Raw genomic sequence first — 13,478 nt, 5'->3', positions numbered from 1 at the left:
CCACATGTCCATCCACCTGTGTTCACATCAGCGTCATCCGTGACAGGTAGAGGTGGGAAACTCACACGTCCATCCACCTGTGTTCACATCAGCGTCATCCGTGACAGGCAGAGGTGGGAAAAGCTCACATGTCCATCAACTGGCATGAAGGATGAGTAAAAATAATGGAGCATCAGCCACAAAGGGGGATGAAGAATTCACGGAGGCCACAGCCTGGTGACCGGAGGGCATCCCGCTTAATGAAGGAGTCCGCACACTGCACACCCTCTTGTGTGAAACACGCAGAGCAGGCAGCTCTCCAGGGATGAAAGGAGGCGCGCTGCCTCGGGGCTGGGTGAGGGGGGAGACGGGGACTGGCAGGCAGAGCAGGGTGAGAGGCGGGCTTTTCCACATAGTATTTGATATCTCCTTTTCAAAACTAACATGTCATTGAAATTCAAGAAGCACGTGAGTGGTGAGTGCTGAGAAAGAATAAAATACAGTCCTGCAGGGCCGGGCACACATGGGGATGGTGGGAAGACCCCTCAGAGGAGACAGCACTAATGGGGACACCCTGCCCTGAAATGAGGAGGCCTGCCAGGCTCACGTCTTAAGCATCAGGGAAAAAAGATCTAATCCCGAGCAGAGGGATGAGTGCAGACCTCTGAGAGGAACCAAGTCCGGCCTGTCCGAGTGCCTGATGGAAGCCGTGTTAGGAGGAGGTAGACCAGATGACCAGGCTGGAGAGCAGGACCAAGATCTAAAGCCCACTGAGCCTGGGAGCAAGGGAGGCTGTGGTGGGTGGGGGAGCTCTGCACAGGGGAGGTGGGCTCTGGTTTCCTCATCCCAGGCCCCCAGGGGGACCCACCAAACTGCACCACCTGGTGAGCGAGGGGTTAAGGAAAACATTGGCAAGCTTCTCAGTGGCAGGAGGAGATTTGTAATATTTTTTAATGTTGCTGCAAAATAAAGCAAGGAATATTTTTAATCAACAAATACACACAGACACACACACAGTAGTCATGCGAGAATAAACACCATCTGGGCAGTGCTCCCTGCACCAAGAGAACCGGAATGGAGGCCCCAGAGCAGGCACGTCTGGGGACTCGGTGCCCAAGGCCCACCAGTCACTGTGTTACTGGAGCTGGTCATGGGGAGCCGGGCATGGTCAGGGGGCCGAGGGCCCAACCCCAAGCAGCGCTGGCGAGGAGGAGCCTGCCCACACCCAGTTGTGGGGCCCTGACCCACTGCCCCCTTCTGGAAGCTTCCTGTTCCACACCCAGAAATGGGGCCCAGCACACCGAAGCGGCCGGTGCAGGGCGAGGACAGGGGCTGCAGGGCCAGATGGGCCTAGGTCAGAACCCAACCAAGCGACCACTAGCTGCCTGACCTCGGGCAGGGAACCCTGTCTGTTCCGTGTGCCCATCTGTGGCATGGCAGTAACTCAGTGTGGGTGGTCACACGCTGAGCCACACAGGGCAGCCCCAAGGCCCTCGGTGAAGAGACCACACACCTGGCTGGACACAGGTGCAGAGTGGGGTGACCCACAGCACGGCGCACAGCAGGGCCTCATTCCTACACAAACAGGGAGGCGGCATGTCATGGAGGCTTGGGAGCGCCTGGAAGGGTTCAGGAAGGCAGCAACTGCTGGCCTGTAAACACACATGCACCCCACAGCCTTCGACAGGAGAGGGGCAGGTGACTCCCCCTGGCTGGGGAGGGCGCGTCCTCACTGAGCACAGAACCAGTGTGTGTGCACGTCCTTAGTCCAGCCCAGCAGTTTCTATCCATGGGAAAATGCCACGGCGAGTGGCAAACCTGGGGTAAGAAGTCAGGGGCGCCGCGGCCTCAGAGCACCAGGCAGGCTAGAGGGAAGGTGAGATGTTCCCACAGTCTGGAACGGGCGGCAGCTCCCAGCTGTAGGAGGAACTCAACCCGGCAGGTGCCAGGGGCCCCCCTGAAAGACAGGGATGTGGTCAGCCCGGCCCAGGCAGCAGGCACCTCCACCTGCCAGGCTCCCAGCCCGGCCCAGCCCAGTAAACAGACGAAGGCATGTGCGGGCCCTCAGGGGCGCTCAGTGAGGGCAGCCACGAGGAGCTGGGCGGCGGCCAGCGGACAAGTCAGCTCACACAGCAGGGCAGGTCCCAGAAGGAGAAGGTCTGCAAGCCACCTCTCCTGGCACGGGTGCTTTACTGAGCGCAGGGCAGGCGGTGGAAGGCAGAGCACGTCTGTGTTTACCAACAGCCTACTTAATTAGGAAAACATCAACACGAAAATCAACAGCTTTTAGTCTGAGAAAGCGACCCCTCTAGACTCATGTGAGAGGCGGCTGCAAGGAGGCCGCTTTCCAAGCACTGTTCTTTGCATCAAGCAAGGCTCTGGGTGCCCCAGGTGACATCTGCACGGCCTCACGCAGGACGCAGGGCGGGGGCCTTCACGCCACGGCCGCTCAGGCACCGTCCTCCGAGGACCCTCTGGGTGCCACCTGCCGCACCCTCCTTCCCTGGCCCACGGCTCCTGTGAGCAGCCGGGCACCGCACAGGCTCCAGACAAGGCCAGTCTGTCAGAGGCTCCTGGGGCCCGCATCCAGCCCCAGGCGGCGCTGCCCTCCTGCGACTCTAAGAAGATGCCTCTGCTTTGCTGCAGCAGCTGCCGTGGAGATTTTGTTGGCTAGTTCAGTTTTCTGTGAGCTGAAATTAGATCCACAGATTAAATCCAAGTATCTAGACAAGAAGAGTCCTGGAGGGCGCTGACTGCCAGCACCCCAGGAGCCCTGCAGGTGACAGAAACAGATGAGGCGGCCTGGCAGTACAGCGGGGCAGGGACGGCGATGAGAGCAAGGCCCCAGGGAGGGCAGCGGCCGCACAGCTCTAGCCAAGGGTGGCCACAAGGACATGCAGACCAGTCTTTAGATGTTTACCCCAAAGAACTAAAAAGTGAATTGATGCAAAGCCTCCAAGTTTCAAAATGTTGTGGATACCCTGAAGTTCCTGGGCTGATGGTTTCATTCAACAAGTAAGGAGCCAGGGGCTTAAACCCCTGTCCAAGGGTCCTGCTTGTGAGCCTGGCTCCGGGCCCCATGCTGGAGCCAGAGACCAGGAGCAGAGCTCCCTCCCCACAGAGCAGAGCCTGCAGGACCTGCGATGGTGACCTGTGACGGTGCAGAGGGAACCTGTGAACAGGTCCTGAGCCCGAGGAAGAAATTCCCCAAGGATGGGGGTGAGTCCTGCATACATACAGAGGAGCACAGAGGCGTGAAACGGCAGGGCAGGAGCACAGACCCTCCCCAAGGGACGGGCGATGACAGGAGAAGGTGGCGCCAGCACACACAGGGGCCCGGGAGTCAGGCCCGGGAACTGCTGGAGGCCGCGGGAAGCACCTGAGAATGAGACGGACGCGGGCTGCACCCTTGGCATTAACCTTGGGGTGATCACTGACCCAGCAGCTGGTGGGGCTGCCTCTGAGCGCAAGGCCGCTGGGCCCGCAAGGAAGTGCCCTCCATTGCGACGGTCTGGATTCTGTCACCACTGCCTGATACCTGCTCAGAAGTGAAACTTGCCTTTTCAAAACACATGGCCCTGCTAGCACCAGCAAGGACAGATCTGTGGGAGGCAAGCCTGTTGGGAGAAAGAACAATTTATCAGAGATCCAGGGGAAGGAGGGAGATAAGTGTTCCTGAGGGGAAAGAGAGGGTAAAACAGAAGCAGCTGGAAGGGAAGACGCACAGTTGTCACTGGACATAGAGCAAAAGCACACCCAGCCTCCAGGTGAGGACCGGCCGGATGGAGCTTCACACGTGAGGAACGTGACGCGTTCCAGAGGGGCAGGGGACACGTGAGCGCGGGGGAACCGCAGGGAGACCTGGCAGCAGCGCTGGGACAGCTCTGGGCTGGCTTTAGAATCCAGTCACCAACAGCTCGTAAGCAAGAACGAAGGAGGTGGCCGAGGCGGGTTGCAGGAGGGAAGGAGGGCTGAACGGGAAATGCTCTGCGAGGACGGCAGTGGGACCTGGGAACCAGGGGGACCGCAGGAGACGCACAGTGACCTCCCTCTGGGGTGGGACCCGCGGGGGCCAGAGAGCAAGGGGACTCGAGATGAGCCTACAGGAGCCGAAGTGGACGGTCCCCTTCGGTTTACATTAACTGACCGTCGGCCCAGGAAGATCAGCAGTGCGCTGCACCGTCACAGGCGTCAACATGGAAGTTCACCTTCCATGAGGGACACACCGTCACCTGGGTGCTCACACCATGTCAATTCATGACTGGTTACACCACGGTACTACCCAGAGGACCTTACTGGACGGCCAGAGGTGCCCTGACTGCCAGCTCCGCTGTCCCCACACACAGCGAGTCTGGGAGCCCAAGCCGAGGAGCAAGGGCACCATCCACCTTTAGGACAACCCTTGTCCTCAACAGCTGGGGTCTGAGGGAGGGACCAAAAGTGCTCTGCTCCCCTGAAGAATCAGCTCCTATGTGTCCAGAGACCTCAGCACTGGGAGATGTGTTCTGGGAGCGCCGAGGAGAACCCACCTGGAAAGTGTCCGGCCTGGGATCAGCAGCCAAGCCACACTGCCAGACTCCACACCCAGACGCGGGCACAGGAAAGCTGGGGAGAACTGGGTGATCCGACTTCCCGGCTGTCTTGGTCGGTGTTTCCTGTTGTAAGCCATCCACAGCACTCACCAGTGTCGGCGCTGAGCAGGGCAAGAGTGGGGAGGGCTCACAATCAAGCCAGTGAGGTACCTGTGCTGAGCGCAGCCCTGCCCCGCACACAAGAGGGAGCCATGGCCCCTGGGGGTCAGGCTCCAGGCCAGGTCCCCTGGCCTCTCCTGCACTCCACGCTGATCCTAACAGGTGCTAAACCAAAGGGTGACGTGACGGGACGTGATCAGGAGTGCTGACGGTTGCAGAGACATTTGAGATGCACGCCACTGGGCAACGGCAAGGTGGAAAAGGAAGTCCGCGGCACACACGAGCAAGAGTGAAGCCTTCAAAGCGTGAAAAGCGGAAGAGTAAGGCTCTCAGGTCACAGGTCGCCAGCTTGGATGAAAATGATCCTCAAGTCGCCAATCCAACGACACAATGCAACTCGCGCGTACTAATGATCCGGAAGCTCGTGGGCAAGGCGCCTGCACTCCCCAAGCTTACGGAAGAAAAGCAGGCTGTAAGGACGCAGAGGAAGGGGTGATGGAGAATATTAAAATATAAAATCACCAATCTGATGAAGAGTAGCTATGAAAAGCGCACAGCTAACATACTCAGTGGTATAAGACAATGTTTTCTCCCTGAATTCAGCAGCAAGACATGCATTCTCACTTCTCTCAATACTGTAGTGGACGTTCTAGCCAACACAACAAGACGTGAAAAAGAAAGCAAGGGCATCCAGACAGAAAAGAAAGAAGTAAAACTGCCTTCATTTTGCAGGCACCATGATCGTTCCTACATAAACCCTAAGGAATACACACACCAGGAAACCCTATTAGAGGCAACGAATGAGCTCAGCAAGGTGCTGGACACAAGATCGATACACAAAAATGAACTGCATCTCCATATGCTAGCAGTGAAGGGCTCACAGATGGAATTAAGGAAACAATGCCATTCATAATAGCATCATAAAGAATGAAATGCTTGGGAATAACTTTTAAAGAAGTGTAAGCCTTATACACTGAAAGTATAAAACACCACTGAGAAAAACTTTAAAAGATCTAAATAAAGAAAAAGAGATTTCATATTCAGACTAGAAGACTCCATATTGTTAAATTCTCCCAACATAATCTTATAGATTCAACACAAACCCCATCAAAATCCCAATAAGCTTTTTACAGAAGCTGACAAATTGAGCTTCATCTATGTGTGGACATGCAAAGGACTTAAGACAGCCAAACAATTGTGGGAAAAAAGGAACAAAATTGGAGTTTTATGCTTCCTAATTTTGAAACTTTCCACAAAGCTTCAATAATCGTGACAGTTTTGTACCGGCAAAAAGACAGACAGCATACAGATCAGTGGAATTTAAACAGAATTGAGAGTCAAGATATAAATTCTGAACCCTTATGTTTATGGTTAACTGATGTTCACCAAGGTCCCAAGATAATTCAGATGGGGAAAGCGTAGTCTTTTCAACAGTGGAGCTGGAAAAAGTATTTCATACAAAAAAAAAGAAACAGACTGACAGAGTTCAGCACGCTCAGGTGCTTGAGCCAAATGCAACTCAAAACCCGATTTTATAAATGAAGTTTTACTGGGTCACAGCCACGTCCACTCATTTCACATACTACCTATAGCTGCTTTCACCGTGAAACGGCAGAGTTGAGTAATAAAGACTTTCTGCTCAGCCAAACAACAAGTATTTACTTCCTGGTCATCTACAGAAAAACTGCCAACACCTGACTTAGAGTCTTACTTCACAACATCCACAAAATTTAACTAAAAAGGGATAAATGTAAAAGCCAAAACTATAAACCTCTTAGAAGGAAACCCAGCAAAAATTTCTACAACCTTCGGTTAGGGAAAGATTTCTGGGATATGACACCAAAGTCCAACCATTGAAAGAAAAACATTAATAAACTAAACTGCATCAAAACTACATATATTTGTACTTCAAAGACACCATGAAGAAAATCAAAAGACAAACCACAGATTGGGAAAAAATATCTGCAAATATCTGCAAATCATAACATCATAAAGAAATAAAGCAATCTTATAACTCAATAATAAACATAAATAACCCCATTAAAAGCTATTAAAAGTGGGTAAAAGATTTGAATACACATTTCACCCCAAAAATATGTGAGTGGAAAATAAGCACAAGAAAAAACATCCAACATGATTAGTTATTAGGAAAATGCAAATTCAAACAACGAGATACCATTTCGCACTCAACTAGAATTGCTATAAACAAAAAGACGGTAACAAGGTTTGGTGAGGATATGGAGAAACTGGAATCTCATACACTGCTGGGGGAAATGGAAAACAGTAGAGTCACTTTAGAAAGTAGTTTGACAGTTTCTTAAAAAGTTAAACTTAATAATTTACCAAATTTTAAAACAGAGTGACCTAGCAATTCTACTCTTAGGTTATTTATCCAAGAGAAATGAAAACATTATGTTCACAAAAACACATATACACAAATGTTCACAGCAATATTATTCATAACAGTCAAGAACTAGAAACAAATGTCCATCATTGTTTGACTGAATAAATAAAACCCAGAAAGTCCATATGAGATGACATTTGGCAATAAAAAGTAATTACAAAGACACACAATGCCGAGGAACCAACACCAAGACCATTGTTCTCAGTGACGGGAACTAGACCTGAAATATCCTGAAAAGGCAAAAAAAAAAAAAGAGGCAGAAGGCTTAGTGGTTACACGGTGCAGGTAGTGGGAACAGGGAGTGACTGCAAAGAGGTACTAGGGACCTTTTTAGGCTTTGTAATGTTCTGAAATTCCATTGTGAGAATTGGTCAGCTCTGTAAATTTGCTTTAAAAAAACACTGAAATGGTGAATCTGATATGTAAAATAAATTGCAGCAAAGTCATTTTTTAAAAAAACCATCATCAGATAAAATCTTTCCACAGCTCCACCTGTTTGGAGAAGCATCACGCTGCATCAAGGGTAAAGTGTGAGCAGCCCTGCACCTGGCCACCTCTCCCATCCCAACCGTGTGGCTGCCAGCACACAGGCTACGGGGCTGGCAAGTCTGCGCTTCCAGCTCGACCACAACTTTGCTGTACTCAAGGGTTCCTTCCCTCCTTGAACCTGTTCCCACACCTCTGACACAGGGATGAGATCTCACAAGGTCAGCCTGGGGACCAGACGGCACAGCACCCTGAAACCACTCAACGCAGAACAGACAGTCCTCTCCCCGCTGGCCCGGGTCCCTCACTACCATCACCTCCTCAGGAGCGCTGCCTGACCAGCCCACCAGGAAGCCCCATCGCTCTTATCCTTTTTGTTTCCTTCATGGCCCTTGCAGGGGGTTTTTCTTCTTCTTTTTCTTTCTTAGTTCCATCATCCTGGGCTGAGGTCTCCATAGGGTCAGACCTTGTGCTTTGTCCCCTGTTGTCTCTGCCAGGCCAGGCCCAGTTCAGTGAGCACTTGCTGAGGTGGTGGGGTGAGTGTGGTACCCAAGCCTGCGTGGAGGGCACCCGGCCTGCGGTGTGGGCACACAGGGGCTGTCCCTCATGTCCCACTGCCTCCTCCGGTCTTCCCCTCAGCAGTGCTCCAGACCTGCCTCCTGGAGCACTGAATGATGGTGAAGATGGTGTAGCTCTGAGGGTGAGAGGAACCTAGAGACATCGCAAGAGCAGCAGCCTTGGGGAGTGACTTGGGCAAGGGATTGGAGGCCAACTGGCTGGAAGAGCCTACATGGTGACAAGAAAACACAGAGCTACACGAAAAAGATATTAATGACCCAGATACCCACAACCATATGATCACTCACCTAGAGCCAGACCTCCAGGCGAAGATATCCAGACATCCTGGGTGATCAAGTGGGCCTTAGGAAGCATCACTATGAACAAAGCTAGTGGAGGTGATGGAATTCCAGCCCGAGCTTTTTCAAATCCTAAAAGATGATGCTGTGAAAGTGCTGCACTCAGTATGCCAGCAAATTTGGAAAACTCAGCAGAGGCCACAGGACTGGAATAAGTCAGTTTTCATTTCAATTCCAAAGAAAGGCAATGTCAAAGAATGTTCAAACTACTGCACAATTGTACTCATCTCACACGCTAGTAAAGTAATGCTCAAAATTCACCAAGACAGGCTTCAAAAGTATGTGAACCGAGAACTTCCAGATATTTAAGCTGCATTTAGAAAAGGCAGAGGAACCAGAGATCAAATTGCCAACATCTCCTGGATCACAGAAAAAGCAAGAGAGTTCCAGAAAAACATCTATTTTTGCTTTATTGACTATGCCAAAGCCTTTGACTATGTGGATCACACCAAACTATGAAACATTCTTAAAGAGATGAGAATACCAGACCACCTTACCTGCCTCCTGAGAAATATGCAGGTCAAGAAGCAACTATTAGAACCAGACATGGAGCAGACTGGTTCCAAACTGGGAAAGGTGTATGTCAAGGCTGTATATTGTCACTCTGCTTATTTAACATCTATGCAGAGTACATCATGCAAAATGCCCGGCTGGAAGAAGCAGAAGCTGGAATCAAGATGGAAATATCAGTAATCTCAGATATGCAGATGAGACCACCCTTATGGCAGAAAGCAAAGAGGAACTAAAAAGCCTCTTGATGAAAGTGAAAGAGGAGTGAAAAATCTGGCTTAAAACTCAACATTCAAAAAACTAAGATCATGGTATCTGGTCCCATCACTTCCTGGCAAATAGATAGGGCAACACCAGAAACAGTGACAGACTTTATTTTCTTGGGTTCCAAAATCACTGCAGATGGTGACTGTAGCCATGAAATTAAGCCGCTTGCTCCTTGAAGTAGAGCTATGACCAACCTAGACAGCATATGAAAAAGCAAAAACATCACTTTGCTGACAAAGGTCCGTCTAGTCAAAGCTATGATTTTTCCAGGAGTTGTGTATGAATGTGAGAGTTCGACCATAAAGAAAGTTGAGTGTGGAAGAACTGATGCTTTTGAACTATGGTATTGGAAAAGACTCTTGAGAGTCCCTTGAACTCCAAGGAGATCCAACCAGTCCATCCTAAAGGAAATCAGTCCTCAATATTCATTGGAAGGACTGATGCTGAAGCTGAAACTCCAATACTCTGGCCACCTGATGTGAAGAACAGACTCACTGGAAAAGATCCTCATGCTGGGAAAGATTGAAGGCAGGAGAAGGGGACGACAGAGATGAGATGGTTGGATGGCATCACTGACTCAATGGACATGAGTTTGAGCACGCTCCAGAAGTTGGAGATGGACAGGGAAGCCTGGTGTGCTGGGGTGCACGGGGTCGCCAAGAGCCAGACACGACTGAGGGACTAAACGAAACTGAACTGCACATGCTGACAGGCAGCCAACTTTACCAAGTCACCTACGCTAGCCATGCGAGGGGCCCCAGGAACAGCCTCATACAGGACATTCTGGGCATGTGCACACCTCCTCTTACCGGAGGATGACATTAAACATACTAACTGAAATGACATCTTTATGTATTTCACACATGCTTGCTTAGAAAAAAATGGAAGTGAATGTAATTGCAGCATTTTGCATTAATTAAAATTTACCTTCCTTGGAATTAGGGCTTGAATTCAATATGTAAGTTAATGCCAGTAAGTGTGCAGTCCATGGGGTCACAAAGAGTCGGACATGACTGAGCAACTAAAGTGTGCAAACTAGCAGGGCCTTGGCACATAATTTTAAGGGAACTAGAGGGCTTTCCAGGACTAGGCTTAGGGGATTAAATACAAGAGGTCTTTAGAAATGTTTAACTTTCTCTGAAGGAGCAGGCAGGCGTTCTTCTTTTGCATCCACTTTCTATTACATTAACTTCTCATTTGATTTATCCAATAACCTATTTCAGTGATTTTTACTCACCTCCTTAAAGACAACGTGGACTCCTCAACCTCAAGTCACTTGGCTGCATGAAAACCTTACGCCAACCACTGTACTGCCATCACCTCCTTTCTCTGGTTTCCCTCTCTCAAGCTAGGCACACAGTGGATGGACGGATGGATGGACAGATGGAAGGAATGGAGGGAAGAACAGAGGGAGGAAGAGAGGAAAGAAAGGGCTCTCACAGCCTGGGGCCATCACCCACCTGTATGCCTTTGCACAAGTCATTCTCTGGTGAGTGTGCCCAAAGTTCCCTCTAGTTGAAACAGTTTCTGGTAGAAATAAGCAGGGCACTAGTGCCATGCCTAGCCAGCAAGAGGCTGTCACAATTTTCACAGCGCCTTATATATCACTGTACGTGGGGATGTACGTGGGTTGGAGCTTGGAGTTATGAGAAAAAGCTATTGCTTGTCCTGCAAAGATCTGGGTTAAAGTCCCAGAAGTAACACTTTGAAGAAGTTCCCTAACCTCTCTAAGCCTGATTCTCCAGTTTTAAGGAAAAGTTATACTTTGCAGAACTGCTAAAACATGTACCCATCTATCATAAAACCCCAGAGATGATGCTCCTCTATCAACTTAAAGGAGTTCCCTCAGAAGCCTCTCACTGACCAAATTTTCCAACAATCCCCAAACCTAGTAACAACAGTGGGTGAGTGCCCAGACAGAGCCTGGAGCATCTTTCTGACACAGGTCCGCCTCTCTCCTTCCAACAGGAGCTGAGCCGTCTTCTCCCCATTTTGTCTTTTCGTCAAGTCAGGTCAAGACTGGGTAACACCTAGTAAGCACCAAAAATGCTAAGTAGGCTAGGCAGAGAATAGAGGACCCCACAAAACACTGTACTTTTTCTAAACACATGGACACATATTATCTTATCCTAGGGAGCATGACGAATTATTACAGCGTCTCCTTTTAAAAAAAAAAAAAGATGTAGTGACCGAGACTCAAAAGATAAAGCTGTTCTCTCCAGGTCACACAGGTAATGAGCATCTCTGGAGAAGTCAGAGCGCCTGACTTCCTTTTCTGAGCCACCTCCCTAATCAGTGAATTCACCAAGGCCCTGGCTGGGTGCCTTCCATGGACACTTGGTGCCTGCTTCATTGGGTTCTCCATTTAATCACTCAGCACCGGCCTAAAAGCACCCACGACATGCGAGGCACAGGGGCAGGAGGAAGGGGCTCCTGGAGTCGGCCTCGCTCAGTGCCAGCTTGCTAGCTTGACGTGAGAAGTGCTTCAAGCCTCAGCGCCTCGGCTGTCCTCCATCCACAACATGGGCCAACAGAAGCCGACCTCTCAGAGGGCCACGGAGAATTAACGGACAGGATACCCGCAAAGTGTGTCCCACGGCCCACGGCCCACGGCCCGCGCTGAGGACCCAACCGTGAGCCTGGGCAGGCTGTAGTCGGACAGCAGCTGTGGCCTCCGGGCGGAGGCACCGCGGCGGGAGGCACAATCCACAACTGAAGCCTGCCACCCAAGTCTTAAATGGCGGTGAGAGCCACGACAAAAGCCGCGTGTGGCCGCGGGCGCGGACGCGCCAGACCTCGTCACGGAAGGGCGCCGAGGTGAGAGCTCAACCACACGAACTAAGGGGCGGGTGGGAGGGAAGCTGGAGGCGCGAACACAGCCGCGTGCGGGGGTCGCGAGCGGAGCGGGTCGCACCTCGACGGACGGGGAGGCCTCGAGGCCAGCGGCCGGGGGCGGGGGGACGGGGGGCGGGAGGGGCCGGCGCGGGCGGCGGGCAGTCAGGTCGGCAGCGCAGCTCCGGAACTCCAGGGGTGCAGCTCGCCGTCCTCTGACAGGCGTCGTCGTCCGAGGGCGGCGAGGACGCGGATCCGGGGCGACAGTCCGGGCAGCGGAGTCCATCCCGCTCCCCCCGGAGGAGACCAGGCCGGAGGCGCCCTCCCCCCGCGGCCCTCTCGCGGCCGAGAGGCGGCACGCCTCCAAACGCCCTCCCGCCGGCCGCCCGCTCACCCGGATGCCCTGCAGCACCCGGACCCGCTCCTCCTCGTCCATCCCGAAAGACGCCCTGCGGCCCTCGCGGCTCTCGGCGCTGCCCATGGCGGGAGGCGGCTCAGGAGCGCCGGCGCTTACGGGACCGGCGCCACCTGCCAACAAAGCCGCGCCCTATTGGCGGCCGCTCGGAGTCCGGCCAATCCCGGCGCGGGCCGCGGGGCATTGTGGGGGCTGTAGTCTCGCGGCGCCTCCCGCCGGACCGGGAGCACGAGGCGCGGCGTCCGAGTTCAGACAGCGCGCGGCGGGCTGGCTGCACGAGGGGGCCGGGCCACCAAGGAGGCCGCAGCGGGCGGGCGGAGCCGCCTCACGTTCGCAGTGAAAAGGCAGCGAACGGGCCTGTGACTGAGCGTCCTCGGCGCTGAGGAAGACGACGACGCCGCGATGCGGGAGAGAAGCTGGACCTGGGGGACGCTCCTCTCAGGGGAGGAGGCGGTGGAGGAGGAAATTCGCGCGAGGCCCCAGAGGCGGGAGAAGGAGGCCGAGGGTCCGGCTCGGAGAGCGTGAGGGAGCAGAGCGGACCGGAGGAGAGCGGCCAGGGCCTTGCCCGCGCGTTCAGGAGACACGCGACGTGCCGGGGCGTCGTCTTCACGCCTGTCCAGCTGGGCCACAGGACGCGGCGAGCAGAGAAGTGCTGACATTGATCTGCCGAAGTGCGCCGCGAGCGGAGTTTGGGATCTGGAACTGGGGCACCTCCTGCAGTGTCCCAAGGAAGAAAGAGCAGGAGGGAAAAAAAAAAAAAAAAAAAGGAGGATCTCGGAACGCAGGAACGGAAAAAGACCCTTTTTAGTCCTTCCTCCCCCATGTTGTAGCCATTAAGGAATTTCAGGTCCTCCTGAGCAGTATAACCTGTGTCCCCTTCTACCCCGGTAAGGAGAACGTATTTGCCTGACTCTTCCTTCACCCAGTATACGTGCCTCATCCAATCAGCAAATGATTGGCAAGACCCCCTATCCCAC

The 13,478-nt window shown here is 52.6% G+C and overlaps 1 protein-coding gene across 1 annotated transcript in view; it reads right to left on the bottom strand.

Annotated features, from left to right (window-relative positions):
- CHCHD6 (coiled-coil-helix-coiled-coil-helix domain containing 6) overlaps positions 1–12,644 on the bottom strand; it is a 102,917-nt gene extending 90,273 nt beyond the window's left edge. Inside the window, exon 1 of the mRNA XM_040246628.1 lies at positions 12,481–12,644. Coding sequence (XP_040102562.1) covers positions 12,481–12,567 — 87 coding nt within the window. The 5' untranslated portion in view covers positions 12,568–12,644. The remainder of the gene's footprint in view (positions 1–12,480) is intronic.
- Positions 12,645–13,478: the final 834 nt, after the last annotated feature.

Source organism: Oryx dammah, unplaced genomic scaffold (assembly GCF_014754425.2).
Source record: "Oryx dammah isolate SB20612 unplaced genomic scaffold, SCBI_Odam_1.1 HiC_scaffold_9, whole genome shotgun sequence".
Taxonomy (NCBI): Eukaryota; Metazoa; Chordata; class Mammalia; order Artiodactyla; family Bovidae; genus Oryx; species Oryx dammah.
Note: the sequence above shows the minus strand (reverse complement) of the source record. Positions and strands in the feature narration are given on the sequence as shown.